At 42.4% G+C, this 17,492-nt stretch overlaps 1 protein-coding gene across 1 annotated transcript in view; it reads right to left on the reverse strand.

Moving 5' to 3' along the window:
• ctnnd2a (catenin (cadherin-associated protein), delta 2a) overlaps positions 1–17,492 on the reverse strand; it is a 248,375-nt gene that overhangs the window by 195,508 nt on the left and 35,375 nt on the right. The window contains exon 2 of the mRNA XM_078291542.1: positions 761–873. Coding sequence (XP_078147668.1) covers positions 761–873 — 113 coding nt within the window. The remainder of the gene's footprint in view (positions 1–760; positions 874–17,492) is intronic.

Raw genomic sequence — 17,492 nt, forward strand, 5'->3', positions numbered from 1 at the left:
GGGAACATTGTTGCTTTCCAGTAACATCACTCCAAGGATCTGACGATAAAACGTCTCCACCCTGGGTGTGTGTGTGTGTGTGTGTGTGTGTGTGTGTGTGTTGAAGGGATATAATGGTGCAGTCAGCGTTAGTGTCATGAAGGACCCAGAAACTGCTCCATCATGTACTCAGTTCACATGTACACACACACACACACACACACACACACACACACCCATGTACACACCAACAGGTGCACAATATCACACAAATACACTCACACAGTCTGGTGTATGTTAGCTGGTCATATTATACCCCCCAACCTCCCACATACACACACAAAGGCAACAAAGTGTGTGTTACTCGACGCCAACTGTTTCAGAACACACACAGACACACACACAATCATATCCCTCCCACACACTACCCAACCACCACACACAGACAGTGGGGACAGAATGTGTGTTACCTGATATTGCCCTCCCCACCCCACCACCTCCTGACACACACACACAATTGCAACCAAAGTAGTATTTGTTGCCTCATGCTGCTCATGCTTGACCCACATACACACACACACACACACACACACACACAGGCTGCAGGGTCTTACCTTATCATGAGTACACACACGGACCACAAGCACATACATGGCAGCTGTTGCAGTGGCATGAAAGTTTCTTACCTACTCTCGACTACACACATACACACACACACACACACACACACACACACACAAACACACAAACACACGGCGGAGACAAGGTATGTGTGTGTTACCTGATGCTGCTCATGCTGCCTGCCTCTGATCCCAGCTTGCATCTCTCCAGTTGGGTGGCCACAATCTGACGCTCCGCCTCCAGCTCCCTGGTCAGACGCTCAAACTGAAGCTCCTAGAGAGGGAGAGAGAGACAGAGAGAGAGACTTCATTGTGGGTTTCATTGTCGCTTCTTTGCCGTTACACCCTCTCACTACTCAGTGTAGGGCAGCTGGGTGGAGTTGTGGTGACAGAGTCCATCCTTCACTCAAAGTCCCCTGGTTCAATCCCCTAATTCGACAAGTGTGCGCCCTGCTGAAGTGTCCTTGAGCAAGACACTGAATCCTACCTGCTGCAGGGCTGCTGCTCTGTAACTGACCCTGACCTCTGACCTCCCTGTGGAGGGGGGCAAGAGAGACCATTTCCCTATGGGTATCACATTATTATTATTATCATTATTATTATTATTATTATTATTATTATTATTAAGGTAGGGCTGCCACTAGCCTAGGGGTTTGAGAAGCTGGCTTGTGGGAAGTGGGAAACAACTACCATTGAGCTGCAAGACACTTAACCCCCAAATGCTCCAGTGGAGCTGCTCAGTGGCCAACAGTAGAAGACTGTGGCTTTAATGGGCAGCTCCCAGGTGTGAATGTGCGTAATTGTATGTGGGAGGCAAAGCATTGACTAAGTGTGCTCAGCAAAAGCTTCCCAGGATAAATAAAGGTTAAAAAAGGTCAGGATATAACATAGAATATCTATGCTATATTTCCAGGCAATACCTGCAAAGTCAACTAATCGTTAAATAGCAGTAATTACTAATGATCCTTCAATTTAAAATTACTCACTCAAAAACATGTTTTTCTCTCCCGCCAAACAGCATATTTAGATATTTTTTCACTCAAATGTGAAATTGCCAGAAATATAAAGGTGGGTGATTCACCCACTTCCCAATAATGACGGACCTGACAGAGAGATGCAGGAAAAGAGACAGGGAGGTTAAAAGCTCTTAAAACTACAAATCCTTTTAATTACATGAGCGCAACTTCTTAAAATCACCTGACTGTCATGAAAAAGTCAAAGGTATGAATAATAGTATTGGAATATTATTTGAATATGAATAATAAGTTGCTCTGGGACTGTAGCCTACTTGGCGTGGGAAAAGTGGAGCGCTGTCAGCCGCAGGTCATGGAAACAGCTTACAGCTAGAAGACAGCTATGTGACAGTTTAAATGAAGCAGCATGATGAACATGGATGTGATTGACGGGTGAGTAAAGGTGTGAGGCAGAGTGATTGGTGGAGCGCTCTCCAAATGTGCGAGCTAAAAGGCCTTTAATCCCATCCGCTGTGTGGCATGAGAGCGTTGTCACTGGAAGAGTTGAAGCTCTCCTGCTGAAACTAGGTTACAAACTGTAAATCTGTCTAAGGAAGATATTTGTGGAAATCCTTTGTGGAATATGTCTCTTATGACCCAATGTTTTGTTTTTTCATTCCCTGCTTTGTGTTACGCGTTTTTGTATACATTTGGATGTATACTTGAAGAGTTTGGGTCAAAAATGAGATATTCCTCATTTGAAAAGTGACACCATGCTCTTAGTGGCACTTTTATAGGAAAGTTGTCCTTAGTTGACAAAATGATGATACGTTTACTGACTGGATCGATTCTAGAGGATCCAGTCAGTAAATGTAACCCTAACCCTAACCCTTGGTTTCACCTAAATTTGAAAAATGGTGTTTTTGGAATGAAACTCAACACTTAGTTAACAGTTTGTTAAATGCATAATAAACAAGATAGGACATGAATGAGAGCGATTAGAGATGAATCTCTATGCTTAGCTTTGATCTCTATGTCCAAGTGTGTATGTGTGTGTGTGTGTGTGCATGCGAGTGTGTGGCGAGTCTGTAGCTGATGCATTAGCTCTTTAAGTGGCTTAATGGCAGTACTCCATATCAGTCATCTAGCTATGAGCCGGACAGATGAGCTTCAAACCAGAAATCACTCTGTGTGTGTGTGGGTGTGTGTGTGTGTGTGCGCGCGCGCGTTTGTGTCTGTGTGTTGCATTCAGGTTAATCACAGCCATGCAGAAGCAGATCAATAGTGCAGTGAACTTCACCCCACTGAAGATATTGTGTATGTACATCTGTGTGTGTGTGTGTGCACGACAGAGAGAGAGAGAGAGAGAGGAAAGGAGAGAGAGAGTGTATGCTGGGTTGATTGGTTTTCTGAAAGCCATTTGAAGCTTTGAATGAGTTGATCCCCACTCCCTATCTCAAATCTCCAACCCCAATCCCCTCTCTGCTCCCCCCCAACCCCGACTACAGAACACACCCCAGCTCATCTCTCTCGCTCTCTCTCTCTCTTTCACACACGCATCCACTTACACAGCACAACCACATACACATGCATATGCACACACCCGTCTCCCTCCATCGTCTACTATCTTCCTCTCACACACACTCACTTACACACAAAAGCACAGACCCCCCCACACATCCATATACGCACCTTTCTTTTGCTCTCTCCCACTCTCTCTCTGAGCCCCCACACATACATATGCAGTACTAGTAGTAGTAGTAGTAGTTCATTGATCCCACAGTGGGAAATTCTTTATCAGTGAAGCACCACAAGTGGTATATTATGCAGAACGAAAGCACTGTCAGCACACTGCAGACACTGTGCACACACTATGGAATACTTTGATTTTACATAGAAATATACAATAAATAACATTTGTGCCTTTATGTTTCTGGGAAACCACACTAAGACAATGGCTCAGGTACAACTCCATAGACAGATAATGTACCTTTCTCTTCCTCCCCTCCCATCTCTCTCTCATCTATCTTTCCCCTCATCCTCATTCTTCATCATCACCATTCATTCCATGGACTACCTCCTATTGGCAACTCTTTTCTACTTTCATACCAGGTTCCCCTTGCACTACCTGGGACGAGGTAAATCTGATACATGTGAACAACAAAGTAGCGGGTTCAGCCACCCTTGTGATTTGCAAAGCGAGGTGACGCTGGGAATTCGAGCAAGGTCTATTAAACCCTTTGGACCCGTAATTCTAAATTACAGCTTTGTTTTACAGCGAGGTGCCACGCTTCAAAGCCCTGTACTGCTTCCCACTGCAGAGCGCTTTGTCACCTTGTTTTCCACACAGCTGTAACTGTTTTAAATCCTCAAGGTGTAAAAATGCAAATCCCTGCACCTTAGGTAGCGTTATGCTAAATGATGATACATGATGCCTCAATGGTATGATGCCTTCTGAGGTAACACGGTAATGTCTTGGATGCCTAAATGCCAAAACAGATGGGAAACCCGTTAGGCCAATTCTGTCACGTGCTGAGCTGTGCTATATTATGCATACCCCTCTGTCACAGGTTTTATTCATTCAAATCCCTTCGCCTAAGGAGGTGGTATGCTGATTGATGATAAATGATGCCTTCCCAGCATCGCTACTGACAAAACCTTTTCCAAAGCAGGCACTTGAAGTGGCCAAGGGATAGTATTACTACCATGTGAGTGAGTTTAAATGACTTGTCCAATTGCACGTTGCTGTGCATTCTGATTAGGGATGCACCGATCCGACTTTTTCAGTCCAGATACCGATACCGATAACTGGGCTTTGGGTATCGGCCGATTAGGGATGCACCGATACCGTTTTTTCACTGCCGATCTGATACCGATACCAGAATTTTGAGTATCAACCGATACCGAGTACCGATCCGATATTGACCCCTTTTTTTGTTCTATAATTACACAGCTACATACAACATGTAAATAACATGGGAACAATAATTTTCTTGTTAAAAAAAAGAAAAGCAGCAGGGCAAAAGAACTGACCAAAATAGGAATGACAGTTCCTAGGATATATAAGACTGCTGCAATATAGTGATACAGTGCAAAAAAACTCACATAAGTGCAAAAGAGCAATAAACTGACCAGTGCATACTGCTACAAAACAATATTGAAACAACCATACAGCCTTTGCTTATATATTTTTTTCTCTTATTTAGTGTGAATAACTGACAGAAAAAATACTGCTACACATAGGCTTTTTCTGGGCATAACCTCCAGTGTGTGCCAAGTCTAGTCTAGTTTTAATCACTTTTAATCACACAGGACAAGTGGCAGGTTTTTCTTCAGAAACAGAAGCATCTCACCTCTCTCTGCAGTCAGCCTGTTCCTCCATTCACTGACAGTGTGGACAGTCACTGACGCTGACGCATGCACAGGTCGCGTCAGTGTCATCAGCGCGGTAGCATTAGCTTTAGCCCCCATCTCCAAAAAGCTTCGTTTTGTGAAAACGGAAGACTTAATTGAAACCTTTATGGTAGCGTGTACATGATACTAAGCCTAAGGACACTCGATGTAAGTTTGAGCCAAGGAGCAGGCGTTTGGAAGGCGTCGCCAGATGAAGTTCTTGGTAAAGTGAGTTAGATAAAGATCTTTGGGACGCTAGTAATGGCATAGCCATCTAGTAATGGCATAGTCATCTACCGTCCCTTTGGGGCTAAAATAATTCCCAACCGCTGACATGTTTACATCTGCACATTGCCTGCGCGCTCGCTTTCTTTTTCCAACTTCGTCGTGTCACGTCACGTGCAAACTCAGGCATGTTTTACAGCAGGCGACTACGCCCGTTTATTACTCTGGGGGCTCGAACTGATTGCTCTGGATCAGATCGGATTATGACAATCACTGCCACCGATGTCCGATCCAGCATTTTAGGCCAATATCGGCAGGAACAGGAATTACAATTCAAGTGTAAACCTTTTAAATGCAGCAACAAATTGGTCAGGAATTAAAATTCCAGTATAAAACAATACAACTGCATCAAATGAGAACAAAATGTAAACATTAAATCACAATTAAGTCACAAACTAGTGCAAACAAACTTGATAAATTAAATCACAATTCACACAAGTAGTATAAACAAGTAACTTGGTAAAAACAAAACATTCAAAATATGCAGAATAAGCCTAAATTACTGAAATAACTCTGGCTTAACTGGTAATCTTGCTTTATGAAACAGCCCTCAGAAAAAAAATCAAGGTATGTTAGTCTGATTATGTGTCGGCCGAATGGAGCAGCAGTACCTGACGAACACGGAAAACACTTTAAATCGTGTTGTGGCAGGAAACAACGTTGGCCTACAGCCGAGTCCCCTTAAACCTGGGATTTATGAATGGAGTCTTGCTGGACGCGCCGATTGTATGATTGGTGGAAAACTACTTTACCTCGCAGGTTAAATGGCAGCCTGCTCGGCCAAGAGGTGACCCGGGAGAGTTTAAACATATAACCGAGACGAAGTATTCATACAGGTGTATTTTTAACTACCGAGCATCAGCACCGACCCCCGGTCAGCTCACCCCGACCCCGGCTCTGTTATGAGGGCTGGGCGCCAGCTTAGCTTGTTAGCCTGGATGCTAGCTGCGGGAGGCTCGCGTGAGGCTCCGTGGAGCCCCACGAGCGAGAACTCAGCGCGTGAGACGGTGCACGCGGCAGGTGGGATCCTCCGGAGCCGCCGGATGGACCGGAGGAGCCGCCGGACGGACCGAAGGCAAAATGGCCGGGTCTACCGGCGCGCTGCTGATGCATGACGTAGTACGCGCACGTAGACATAAACATAGAATTGAATTGAATAGATCGGCCCCATTGTCACGATACCTGATCCAGCTATTTGAGTCAGTATCGGACCGATATCAGTATCGGATCGGTGCATCCCTAATTCTGATTAGCTGCAACTGTAAGAGAGTAAAGAGTATATCTGAAGGAAACCTAACTAACGCAGGCTCGAACAGAAGATGACAAAGTAGCCTGCTTCATGCAGAAGTTTATGAGCTCTATGCTGCAGTCTTTTGATCTATGATTGTGGATGCTAATAGATTCTCCAGAGAACCCTTCCAGACACAAAAAAACATGATTGATGTGATTTGAAGAACTACACCTCAGTCCCTGTATTGTGAGTGCCATTGTACACCACTGTGGTGCGAACAGCCGTTAATTCAGATGGGAACAGCTGCTGTGACACATTGCCGGAGCAGTCCATGGGAACTTGTCAAATTTGACATTTTCATGTTTATTTCACGTAAGAAATCTAAAAATGATCAGCAACATCAGAAATGCTTTGTGCTGTTAAGCGCATTAAGAAGCATTTAACATTTTGTTTTTTTTCTACTCAATAACCTCTCATTAGGTGAAAGCTTCCCCACCCATAACAGTTTGAAAATCAGTATGGAGACCCATTACTTTGTTAAATTTTACAGAGGAAGACAGCCTTTACACCCAGTGATAGGTTTTTATAGAAGGGAGTAAATTCAGTTTGACACATACATAAAAATTACAGATGGACGGAAAGTAATTCACTTTTTACTTGCCATGTAAGCAAACAAATTCACAGCAGTGTGAGAACGCAGGGTGTTTTTTTTGCAACACAGGGAGTCCCCGTTGGTCTAATTGCGGCCAGGATGAAAGAGAAGCTTGTAGAAGTCATTGAACTTGACACGCTAAGACGAACTGTAAGAACAAGAGAGCTGTGAACTCAGTAAAGTGGAAACAAGGGGAATATTAAAAACTTAACAGGGAGAGAAAGCATCCACAAACCATCTGAGCAGTCATTACTGTTAAAACCCTTGATACTCGGGCAACATCTTTAAACAATGCACTTGGTTGAGTAATTTTGGAGACAAATTTGACCGATATTTTTCCACCTATCCCTGCTGAAGGAAATTTCACTTCTCTACTGTGCTTCACAACAACAACAGGAGTATTGATAGGATAGATTAATAAGATATGGATCACTGGTCAGACAGCATCACCACATAAACTTAAGAGACAGCTTAAGTTCAACAGTCCTACTGCAAGACACTTTATGCTTATTGGTCCCTGCTATTTTGAACTTTCTGTACATACCATTTTAAAAAATCTGCTGTTGCGTCAACCCCACATGTTAACAAATTACAAAACAATTCTCTCCACAATTCTATCTATTCTACCTATCTACCTATCTACATATCTATCTATCTGGCAGTGTATTTTACCTCGACATGTACATGGACCACAGTCCAGCAGAGCCAGAACCCTGATGAGTTGGGAGTTAGTCCGATTTCAGTTGGCGCTCCCTGTGCGACGTCTCTGAGTGTGTGTCAAAATGCACACGGTGTAGGATTCCACTACGCCGTGCATGTGTGTGTGTGTCACCACCTCCCTCTCTCAGGTCTGAATAGGAGAGAGGGAAGCAGCCGCAGTCAGCCACAAAGGTCGCTATGGCAACTGTAGAAACCCCCTCCCTACCGCCCAGCATTATTCACCAGGTCCCGACTCCTCCCACACACAGTCCCTGCCCTTTCAGACCTATCACGTACCTGCATGCCCCTGGACTGCTCCCACAGAGGTGTGTGTGTGTGTGCGTGTATGTGTGTACTTCGATTGTTGTAGGCATATGACTTTCCCCCACTAAAAGCAGGGGGTGGGGGATGGGAGGCTAGTTACAAGTGTTTTTGGGGTGAAACAGCATACGCTGGCCCGCATTCATAAAGCTATCGTGGAAAAGAGCGCAGAATCTACTGTAGAAATGATCCTAAGACACTTGCTACATCTGATTAATTAAACTTTCTCACGCCACCAAAATGAGCGCAAAGTACATCATAGATTGATAAATCAGTGGCAACCATGGAATGAGAACCATGTGGAATCAATAATTTACATATGACACACCCAAAATTATGCATGGTTGGCAACTCTTGGCCTATAAAAAAGAAGAAAAAAATTTGCATTCCCTACATGCAAGCTATAGACTGCATCACAGCAAAAGATCCAAGAAGTAGAAATTTACTGAAGCAGAAGTTGACGTTTTGGTTGCAGAGGTTGCCGCCAAGAGGGGCGTTTTATTTGGCAATCTTAAAAGTGGGATTAAAGGCTGTCATAAAAAACAAATTTGGCAAGCAATTGCGTTATCTGTCAGCAGTGTTTCAACTGAGAAAAGGACCCTCCAGGAGGTTTGTCTCTAAAATTAAAAATGTCTACAAAGAAGCCCATTTCCTATCCTAACCATGCCACATTAATTCTCCGGTCAGAAAGAAATGGTCTGATAGTAAACTTAACACCAAAAAAGTTGTGGCAGCTGGCAGCTTATAATACAAGTAATTCCAATAGTTTCCCTTGGCGTCCCCGCCAAACTATGCGCCTCGTGTTTTGTACTCAGCATGTTTTGGTGCACTCTGCTGGGTGCTCCAAGTTGAACATATCTCAACTTTAGCCTCGCTGCACATTATGTCAATGCCAGACAGTGAAAACTTTTGCAGCGCCTGGAGGGAAATAAGCAGTCTCTTACAGTTTTCCAGTGAGCAATGTTAACTTGGCTGCATCCTCCGTATCGGAGGATCACCCAAGTAATCACTAACTTTGTCTTGTCCATTTTTATTTTCAACGTTATCAGCTGCTAACGTTAATTAGATAGTTGCACAGCAACAAAAATGATGTAACTCTCCTTTCACCGTTTTCAAGCTCTTGCTCTCTCTGTTAGCAGCAACGCTCACAGCTGCGCTTTGCGTTGCGAAAAAAGCAGAGAAAAAAGTGTACTATGTGACCTTGGCATTAGCTTGCTGCATCAACCACACATGCACATATACATACATACCGGCCATACCTACATACATATATACCTCTAACCTATGTGGTGGGCGCAAGAGAAACGAGAATTTCCCTATGGGATCAATAGAGCATCAGGTTATCAACTTTGTAAGCAAACCCCTCCCAGCTAACTCAGAATAAAAACATCATAACCAAACCATAGTAAAAAAAACAGACCTGGTCTTTGCAGCAGATTCTTTTAAAATCCTAATTTAAGATGTTAGTGCTGTTACTGTTATTATAGCTTTTCATTATATCACCATGTGGCATTATGGGTAGGCAAGCAACCAGTGACTAGAATAAAATAGCAGGTAATTGTCACTGCAAGACAGGAAATAATGAAACATCATGAGAGGGAGTTGAGAAAACAAACGGAAAGAGCTTGCCTGGATCCAGCCTCATGAACTACTCGTCATTTTCATTTGTATTTGTATTTGATGTTTTGTATGGAAAATATGAATTTCCTGTTCCTGGATATGAGACTGCTATGAATAGAATCTATTCTCATTAGAGTGTGTTTCCACAGGAGTTGTCCAAAGGCGATAAAACGGGCTACATTTTAAGGCAATAAATATGGGTGTAACATAATGGAACAGAATCAGGATAAGACAGCTATACTGCCTCAAAATGTTGCTCATGTATCACGGCTTTAAACCAGATAAATAGCAGCCATGGCTCCATTTTGTTTCAATGCTGTTACTATAAGAACTAATGGCAGTATAGTTCTTACTCCGTTTAAGCTAAATTGTCCCACTTGCCAATATAAAGACAGCACTCTGTGTGGTGTGTGTGTGTGTCTGTCTGTGTGAGAGTGTGTGTCCAGAGATAAGGTCCAATCAGTATAAAGTGGCCTATGGGCAGCTATTAACAGTGCTGTTTTTGGATGGGAGACAAAAGGCTATCAAACAGAGCTATGACCTTCTAGTTGAGAAGTAACTCTCTCTCTCTCTCCTTCTTTCTCTCGCTCTCTCTCCCCTTCCTCAATCAGCGAAGAGGAATGAAAAAGGTGAGATGAGATGAGTGGCGTGAAGGAGGGGAAAAGGGGTGTGTGAATGGGGGCTGGTAAAAAGGTCACTCTCCTCTCCTCCCTCACTCCCATGCATACTAAACATCCCGCACACAGAAGCAGCTCTCCTGCTCCTCCCTTTCACAACTTACAGCTGTGGTTCGTGTTGTTGTGGTTCAAGTTTAGCGGAGGTTCGTTTCCGCTCCTCTCTCCCCTCTGCCCCTCCTCTCTCATTCCCTCTTGCCCCTTTGCTTGTCTTCTCTGTTGCTTTAATGAGTTTGAAAAGTCAAGCGCAAGACAGGCTAGATGCAGCAGCGAGGGAGGAAGAGAGCAAGCATGGCAGAGTGGGACTGAGAGAGAGAGGGAGAGCAAGAGAGAGAGAGAGAGAGAGAGAGAGGGGGAAGGAGGGAGGGGAAGGAGAAAGTGAGGGATATAGACAGAGGAGACTGAGACGCCTCTGTTGATGAAAGTCACATGAGACAATGGCCGAGGGAGAGATACCTGATCCACTCCCTACTGTGTGTGCATGTGTGTGTGTGAGTGTGTGTGTGAGAGAGAGAGAGAGAGAGAGAGAGAGAGGGACAAGAGAAAACAGATTACCAGAATGGCCTGATCATGTTAATGACCCTTTTCTCGACACCGTGTGTATTGTGTGTCTGAACCTGAACAGTGGGGTTTACTATTACCTGCCAGAGGGAGGGAGTGTGTGTGTGTGGGTGTGTGTCTGTGAGTGCATGTGCACACACATATTCGTATGTCTGCCTACCTGCCTGTGTTTGTTTTTGCATGTGCGTGTGTGTAAATGTGTGTATTTCTGGATGTGCGAATCCAATGTGTTTTTGGGTGCAAATAAATGTGTGTGTGTGTGTGTGTGTGCCTGTGTGTAGTGTATGATTGTGCATATCTGCAGGTGTGTGCGCATCTGTGTGTGTAGGTGTGTATGCAGGTGCTATAGCCATCTGGCAAACAGCAGCAGTTAGGCGGTAATACTAGACTAAGAAATATTACACCTTACGGCTCACACCGGGTCCATTCAGCATCAACTCTGCCCATTAAGACCGATCTTTTTCCATAACACATGATTCATTAATGTTATACACTACCTATACCGCCTTTCATATCTCAGTGATGACTGGCCTTTTCTGTAACAGTCAGCTCCTAGAGAATCTTCATTTACATTAGCAGTAATACCTGAGAGTGTGTTTTTTAACGTGATGCAATAGGCAGTGCCTCAGTACTTATAATCACAATAGAGACTGTCCTCAAGGGTAATATGGCTCTTATACAACACATTTGTAATGAAAGAAAATCGTTTAAGTAGAATCCATACATAAGAATGAACCACAGGAGAAAACAAGAAAGATCACCAACTAGGTCCCTGGTTACCATCTGAGCTGGCATAGCAACCAATAAAGAACATCTAGCCATGCTTCATGTGAATTATCAACACGGTTATATCAAATCAATTCAAACAGCAGGGATGGTGGACAGGTAAATTGTAGTCTGATTGCTCTCATTGTTCCACTGCAATGTGGATGTATTCCCTTGTATGTATTAGTAGTATTAGTTGCTCCAAGGGTAGATTGATAATTTAAGGACCAAATATTCCCATACTGGACTCAATGAAAGCATGAAGCAGATGGACTTGCAACAGCAACAGTCACATTTATTATATATATATATTATATATATATAATAATAATAAAAAAATATATAATAAATAATAATATTTTAATGAGAAAGGACTCCACCAACCCTCTTAACAAAGGGGGTGTATTCTATAATTTGTCCTAGAGGAGGCTGATCCCGGTGTCATGAGACTATACTTTTTAACTCAAGTAACATGACAACCATGATGTACCGTACTTAAGAGAAAATCCACCCTAAAGCTGAATTAAGATCTTATTCCTGGAATTTTCACAGTTCAATCCAGATTTGGGAATGTGACGTGTCTCACAAAGATAGAAAATAGAGAGCCAAGACTCTCTGCATGATATTAAGACAGAAGTGCTGGAGCCACTCCACTGGCAATGAATGTGAGTCTTACTTTATGGATAAAGTGACATTACCCAAGTAAGGTTTTATGGGCATAGGCACAATTCCTGATGCACCACTGGCAGCAATACAAAGAAATTAAGTGCTTTTCAATGTCAAAGCTGAAATGCATTCTCACCAGTCAGTCAGTTCAAAAGCAATTTCATTGTCAATAGAGGGACTTGAGGGCTTGACTGTTGATGGAGTCTGGGTTGTCTGGCTTGTGGTTTTGGGAGAGGGAGTTGTTGATGTTTACAAATCCTGACTGAGCTAAAGATCATAGGGGAAAAACCCTGTCAATTCTGTTTTAGGGTGGATTTCGCTTAAATGGTTCACAAGGATTGTTGTTGAACACAACCTTAGAGAATAAGTTTGATTGTGGGCTGAGCTATGTAAAGGTCCTTGATCACGTTCAGGAATATACACTACCAGTCACAAGTTTGGACACATCTGATTGAATGTACTATGTTTTTCATTATCTAAAAGCCATTTTGATCTAAAGGCTTATGCTTAAATGCTTGAAATGTGTTTCTTAGACAAATATAAACAGTGAAGCTGATGCCTATGTATGAATTTCTTTCCAAAGCCTTTGCCTTTCCATCAAGGCAAAGGGCGGCTACTTTAAAGAATCTAAAATATAAGATAGTTTTGATTTGTTCAACATTTTTTTGGTCACTGCATAATTCCATTTGTGTTATTTCGTAGTTTTGATGTCTTTACTATTATTCTAAAATGTGGAAAATAGTAAAAATAAAGAAAAATGTGGTGTGTCTAAACTTTTGTCTGGTAGTGTACACTGTCTTCATACCTTCTCCATTAACCCTCATTCAAACTCTGGCTGGTGAGGACAGTTTTCTATCCTGGCTCCAGCACCATGACCATTTGACTTTTGTGATTCATGAGACTGACAGCGTTTCCCACTGACAGCATCAACCATTCTGTATCTGAGTCAGCAGCAACTCTTTGCTACTACAAATGCCGAGAAATAATCTACACCAGGATTAAAATATTTTTGGTCCAGGCAACGAGGAATTCTGGAAAGCAGCCTCAAAGACAGCCAAATCAAATAGTCACTGAAGAGTGAATACGGGTGTTAACAAGCTATTCACAGGGCAGGGTCCAGGCTAACACTTTTGTCACTAGATGAATAAAATACTAGCCATAGGCTTGCAGGCAAGGAAAACTAGCGAACCCACTAGTGACGACCAAAAGCAGCACCTGTGTCTGTTTGGATTCTGGATCCTAATGCTCCTTTAAAAAAAAAAGCACAGTGCTAAGACGTATGGCTGCCAACAGCTGGGCCATAACAGTTTTATATGCATTATAAATATTCAACACACAAACATAGCAACACACTGACAGATCTCTCCCTCGTTAAATTATTTAAGGGCTCGGTGAGCGAAATGAAATCATCTCTCTCTCTCAGTCTCCGTCTCTCTCACTTTCACTCTCTCCCCCACTCTGTCACTCTGTCGTGCTCTCTCCTCCTTGTTTCTGTTTCTTTCTCTCTTCCTCATTGTGTGTGTGTGTGTGTGTGTGTGTGTGTGTGTGTGTGTGTGTGTGTGTGTGTCGCAATGAGTAAGCCCTGAGCAGTCTTCTATTAAACCTGACATCAACGGGTCGGATTTTAAAACAAACAATGTGACAGGGATGTCAGCCTGCTTAACACACACACGCGCACGCACACACACACACACACACACACACACACACACACACAGAGCTCTCTGTCCTAATTATGGCAGGATATTAGCATAGCTTTGGTCTGTCAAAGTTACATAACAACGGAACCAAAAAAGAGTGAAATGATATAAGAGAAAGGCAGAGTTTGGAGTTGGAAGGATAAGTGGAGGGGGATCTAAAGAGGAAAACAGAGAAAACAATGAAAGATGAATGAATTTGTTGTTACATAACTCTTTGCTGTTAAATAAATGCATGCAAATTTGTGAGTGACAGTGTTAGTGCGTGTGTATGTGTGTGCGTGTGTGTGTGTGTGAGAGAGAGTTTGTGTTATGCAGGCTGACATCCCCGTCACACTGTTTGTTTAGTCCAACCCGTTGATGTCAGGTTCAATACAACACGGCTTCCTTTTCACAGTACACACACACACACACACACACACACACACACGCACACACACACACAGGCAAGAGTATTCATGCAAAGTGTGGACAAAATAACAGAAACACCTCACAACATATGAATATCAAACAAGTATCTAATAAGGAATAGGGCCGAAACAGCTTCAATCCTCCTTGGATTGCTGTCATCCAAGTCCTGAACAGTGTGTGGTGGGATATCGGACCTTTCTTCAAGAAAGAAAGCCTCTAGTTGTTTGAGGGATAAAGGAAGTAGAAATCTACTGTGACCACTGCACTCAGGTCACACAGGACTTCCTAAAAAGGTTCAGTGATGGTTCGGTGTTCACCCTTGAATTAGTTTAGCAGTGTGTATGGAGGTATTATCATTATGGGGGGCATGGGTTGAAGGTATCTTTTGCCTTTCTCCAAACGCAAACCCGTCCAGGTGTAGAAAAAAAGGTGAAAGACAACTCATCCAACCAGATTACTTTTTTCCCATTGATCAGGGCACCAGGTTTTGTACTCCTTACACTACGTTATGCATCTTTGTGCATTAGACCTGGATACAAGTGGTTTCCGAATGGCAGCCCTGCCATACTGTAAATATTAGCTTTGTGAAGCTCACAATGTGCAGTTAATGTTGACTGCTTCACAGCGTGTTGATTCAATTCTGTGGTCACTTATGAGGCTGTAGTTCTGTGATATTCAGCAACTGTCCTGTTAAGTGTCCGTCTATTCCTAGCTTCAACTTGCGACCACTGTTCCTCTTTGCTGACATAGTGCGTCCATATTTGGCATATATCCGAGCCACATAAAATAATTTTGCAGTCTTTGTGACCAGTGCAACTGCAATTCAGGCGCTGACTATTGGGCCTCTTTGGACGTCTGCTAGTTGCCTAATGTTGGTTTTAAAACTCACAGTGGTGATTTTCAAACCTCTTTTAGAGCTGAAACACACTGCTAATTGGCAGTTGCCTGTAAATTGCCTCTGTAGCCGCCTTTACAATTGTGATTTTGTTATTTTGTCCACCCACTATACGTGTGCATGTGCATCTGTGTGTATGTTTGTTTGCATGTGTGTGAACCTGTTGCCAATTAATCGCAAAGGAGTAATTAACTCCTTTGCAATGAATTGTCTATAGAGTTTGTAATATGTGGAACACAAACTAATCTCCTACTCTCTCTCTCTCTCTCTGAATAGTGAGTTCTACTGTATATAAGTTGTGATTAATTGTCTAATTAGTGTTCATAGTATAAGGAAGACTATTCACTACAGTGTTCCCTACTGTAAATACTCTCTGCCCCTCTCTCTCTGTTTAATAGCCAATTCAATAATACCCTCATAAACAAGCCACACAGAAAAACATAATCTTCTAGTCTCTTGACAAAACAGACAGTATATGTACACACACACACACACACACACACACACACACACAGACCTTCTCTATGTCAAGGGAACAAACCAACAAACAACATTTTCTCTGCAGTGCTAAAACTGCCTGCTCTTAATATACAGAAATAATATAGTCTCCATTTACAGATAACTTGGGCTCCATAACAACCTTCCCGTACTTCTCTAGGAAGTGTTTGAACTGCTAGGAACTTCTTTCTGCGGATGTCTGGATTGATGGTGAGGTACACTGATTAAAAAAAAAAAAATGAAAAAGATTAACAGCTTCTTTCAATTCTATGACATTTAATGAGACCACAGTTATTGGTAGGCTCAATAAATGTCAGAGGGGTGAGAGAGAAGGGTGCATAGCCTTTTCCATGTTTTTCTTTTTTTTAATCTTAGTTAGCCTCATTATCCGACAGCCTGCTGGAGGTGGGATCTGATACCCGGTCAAATCAAAGAAATAAATCTGTTTTTTCACATCTACTCTGGCCCTTTAAAGATTTTTTAAGCCCAGGACCAAAATGTGAGAATCTATGTGACACCTACTGTCATATAATGAAATACTAGTGCTCCTGCCAGTATGAACAGACACAAACCTGTGATATATTTTGGGTCTTTACTTTGCCTTAAACTCAAAGTTTTAAAGTTTTTACAGTCTGAGTAGTTAAATGTACATTCCACCTGGGTGATGTGGCATTTGCAATTAATTATTAGTGTTTTAATCTGCTTAGGAGTACAAGATGGGTGGGGTTTACTGCATCAGGACAATTCACATAGTGTTAGTTAACTGCCAAGGTGAGGAAGATATATATAATGTGATTTTTTAAATATTTTCCTGTGATTGTCCAAACTTTCTGGTGCTCAGTGTATTGTATTATGTGGCAAACCCCACCCATCTGGTAGGTAAGTGGTTTAAATTAGAAAATTCTTATTATTATTATTTGCAAATGCTAATTCATCCAGGCCTGATGTGCATTAATGCAATTATCACGGTCCACACTTGATAAACTTTCTCATTCAGAAATATTCAAATGCATTTCCTCCTAGCTACATGGCCTGCTACTGATCCATTTTGAGCCATTTTCGTCTGCTATTTGTTTTTTAATATATACCTTAATTTTGGGGATGAATCCATCAGGTTTCAGTGGTCAGCTTCATATTTTTAACCATCTCTGTAATAAGTCATTAGGTCATTGTGTCATTTGATTTAATGAGTTCTGTAAGTTTGGCTGTAATAACACAGCTCTATCACCCAGGGCCTTTGTTTTAAATATGATTGAGCCCAATTAGTCAGCCTCATTAGAGCAAGTCTCATGCACTGGCTTCACCGATCTTCGCTGCCTCCACCTTGGCAAATTAGCTGAAAATCCTTTGAAAATTATTTTACGGTCTGTCAACACCACTTGTGGTTTAAAAGTCTGATGATTCATTAATTAAGATATACTCCATGTGTAGAGGTCTATGTATGGCAAATTATCACAAGCCATAAATGACCAGCAGTGAAATCTGTACTGTACATCAGGTCTGTGGAAGGGAAAGTATGGTAGTCTTCTCCAATGTCAAGACAGCTTAGAGGATAGAAAAGCAGGATTTTGA

This window comes from Centroberyx gerrardi, chromosome 22 (assembly GCF_048128805.1).
Source record: "Centroberyx gerrardi isolate f3 chromosome 22, fCenGer3.hap1.cur.20231027, whole genome shotgun sequence".
In the NCBI taxonomy this organism is placed as follows: Eukaryota; Metazoa; Chordata; class Actinopteri; order Beryciformes; family Berycidae; genus Centroberyx; species Centroberyx gerrardi.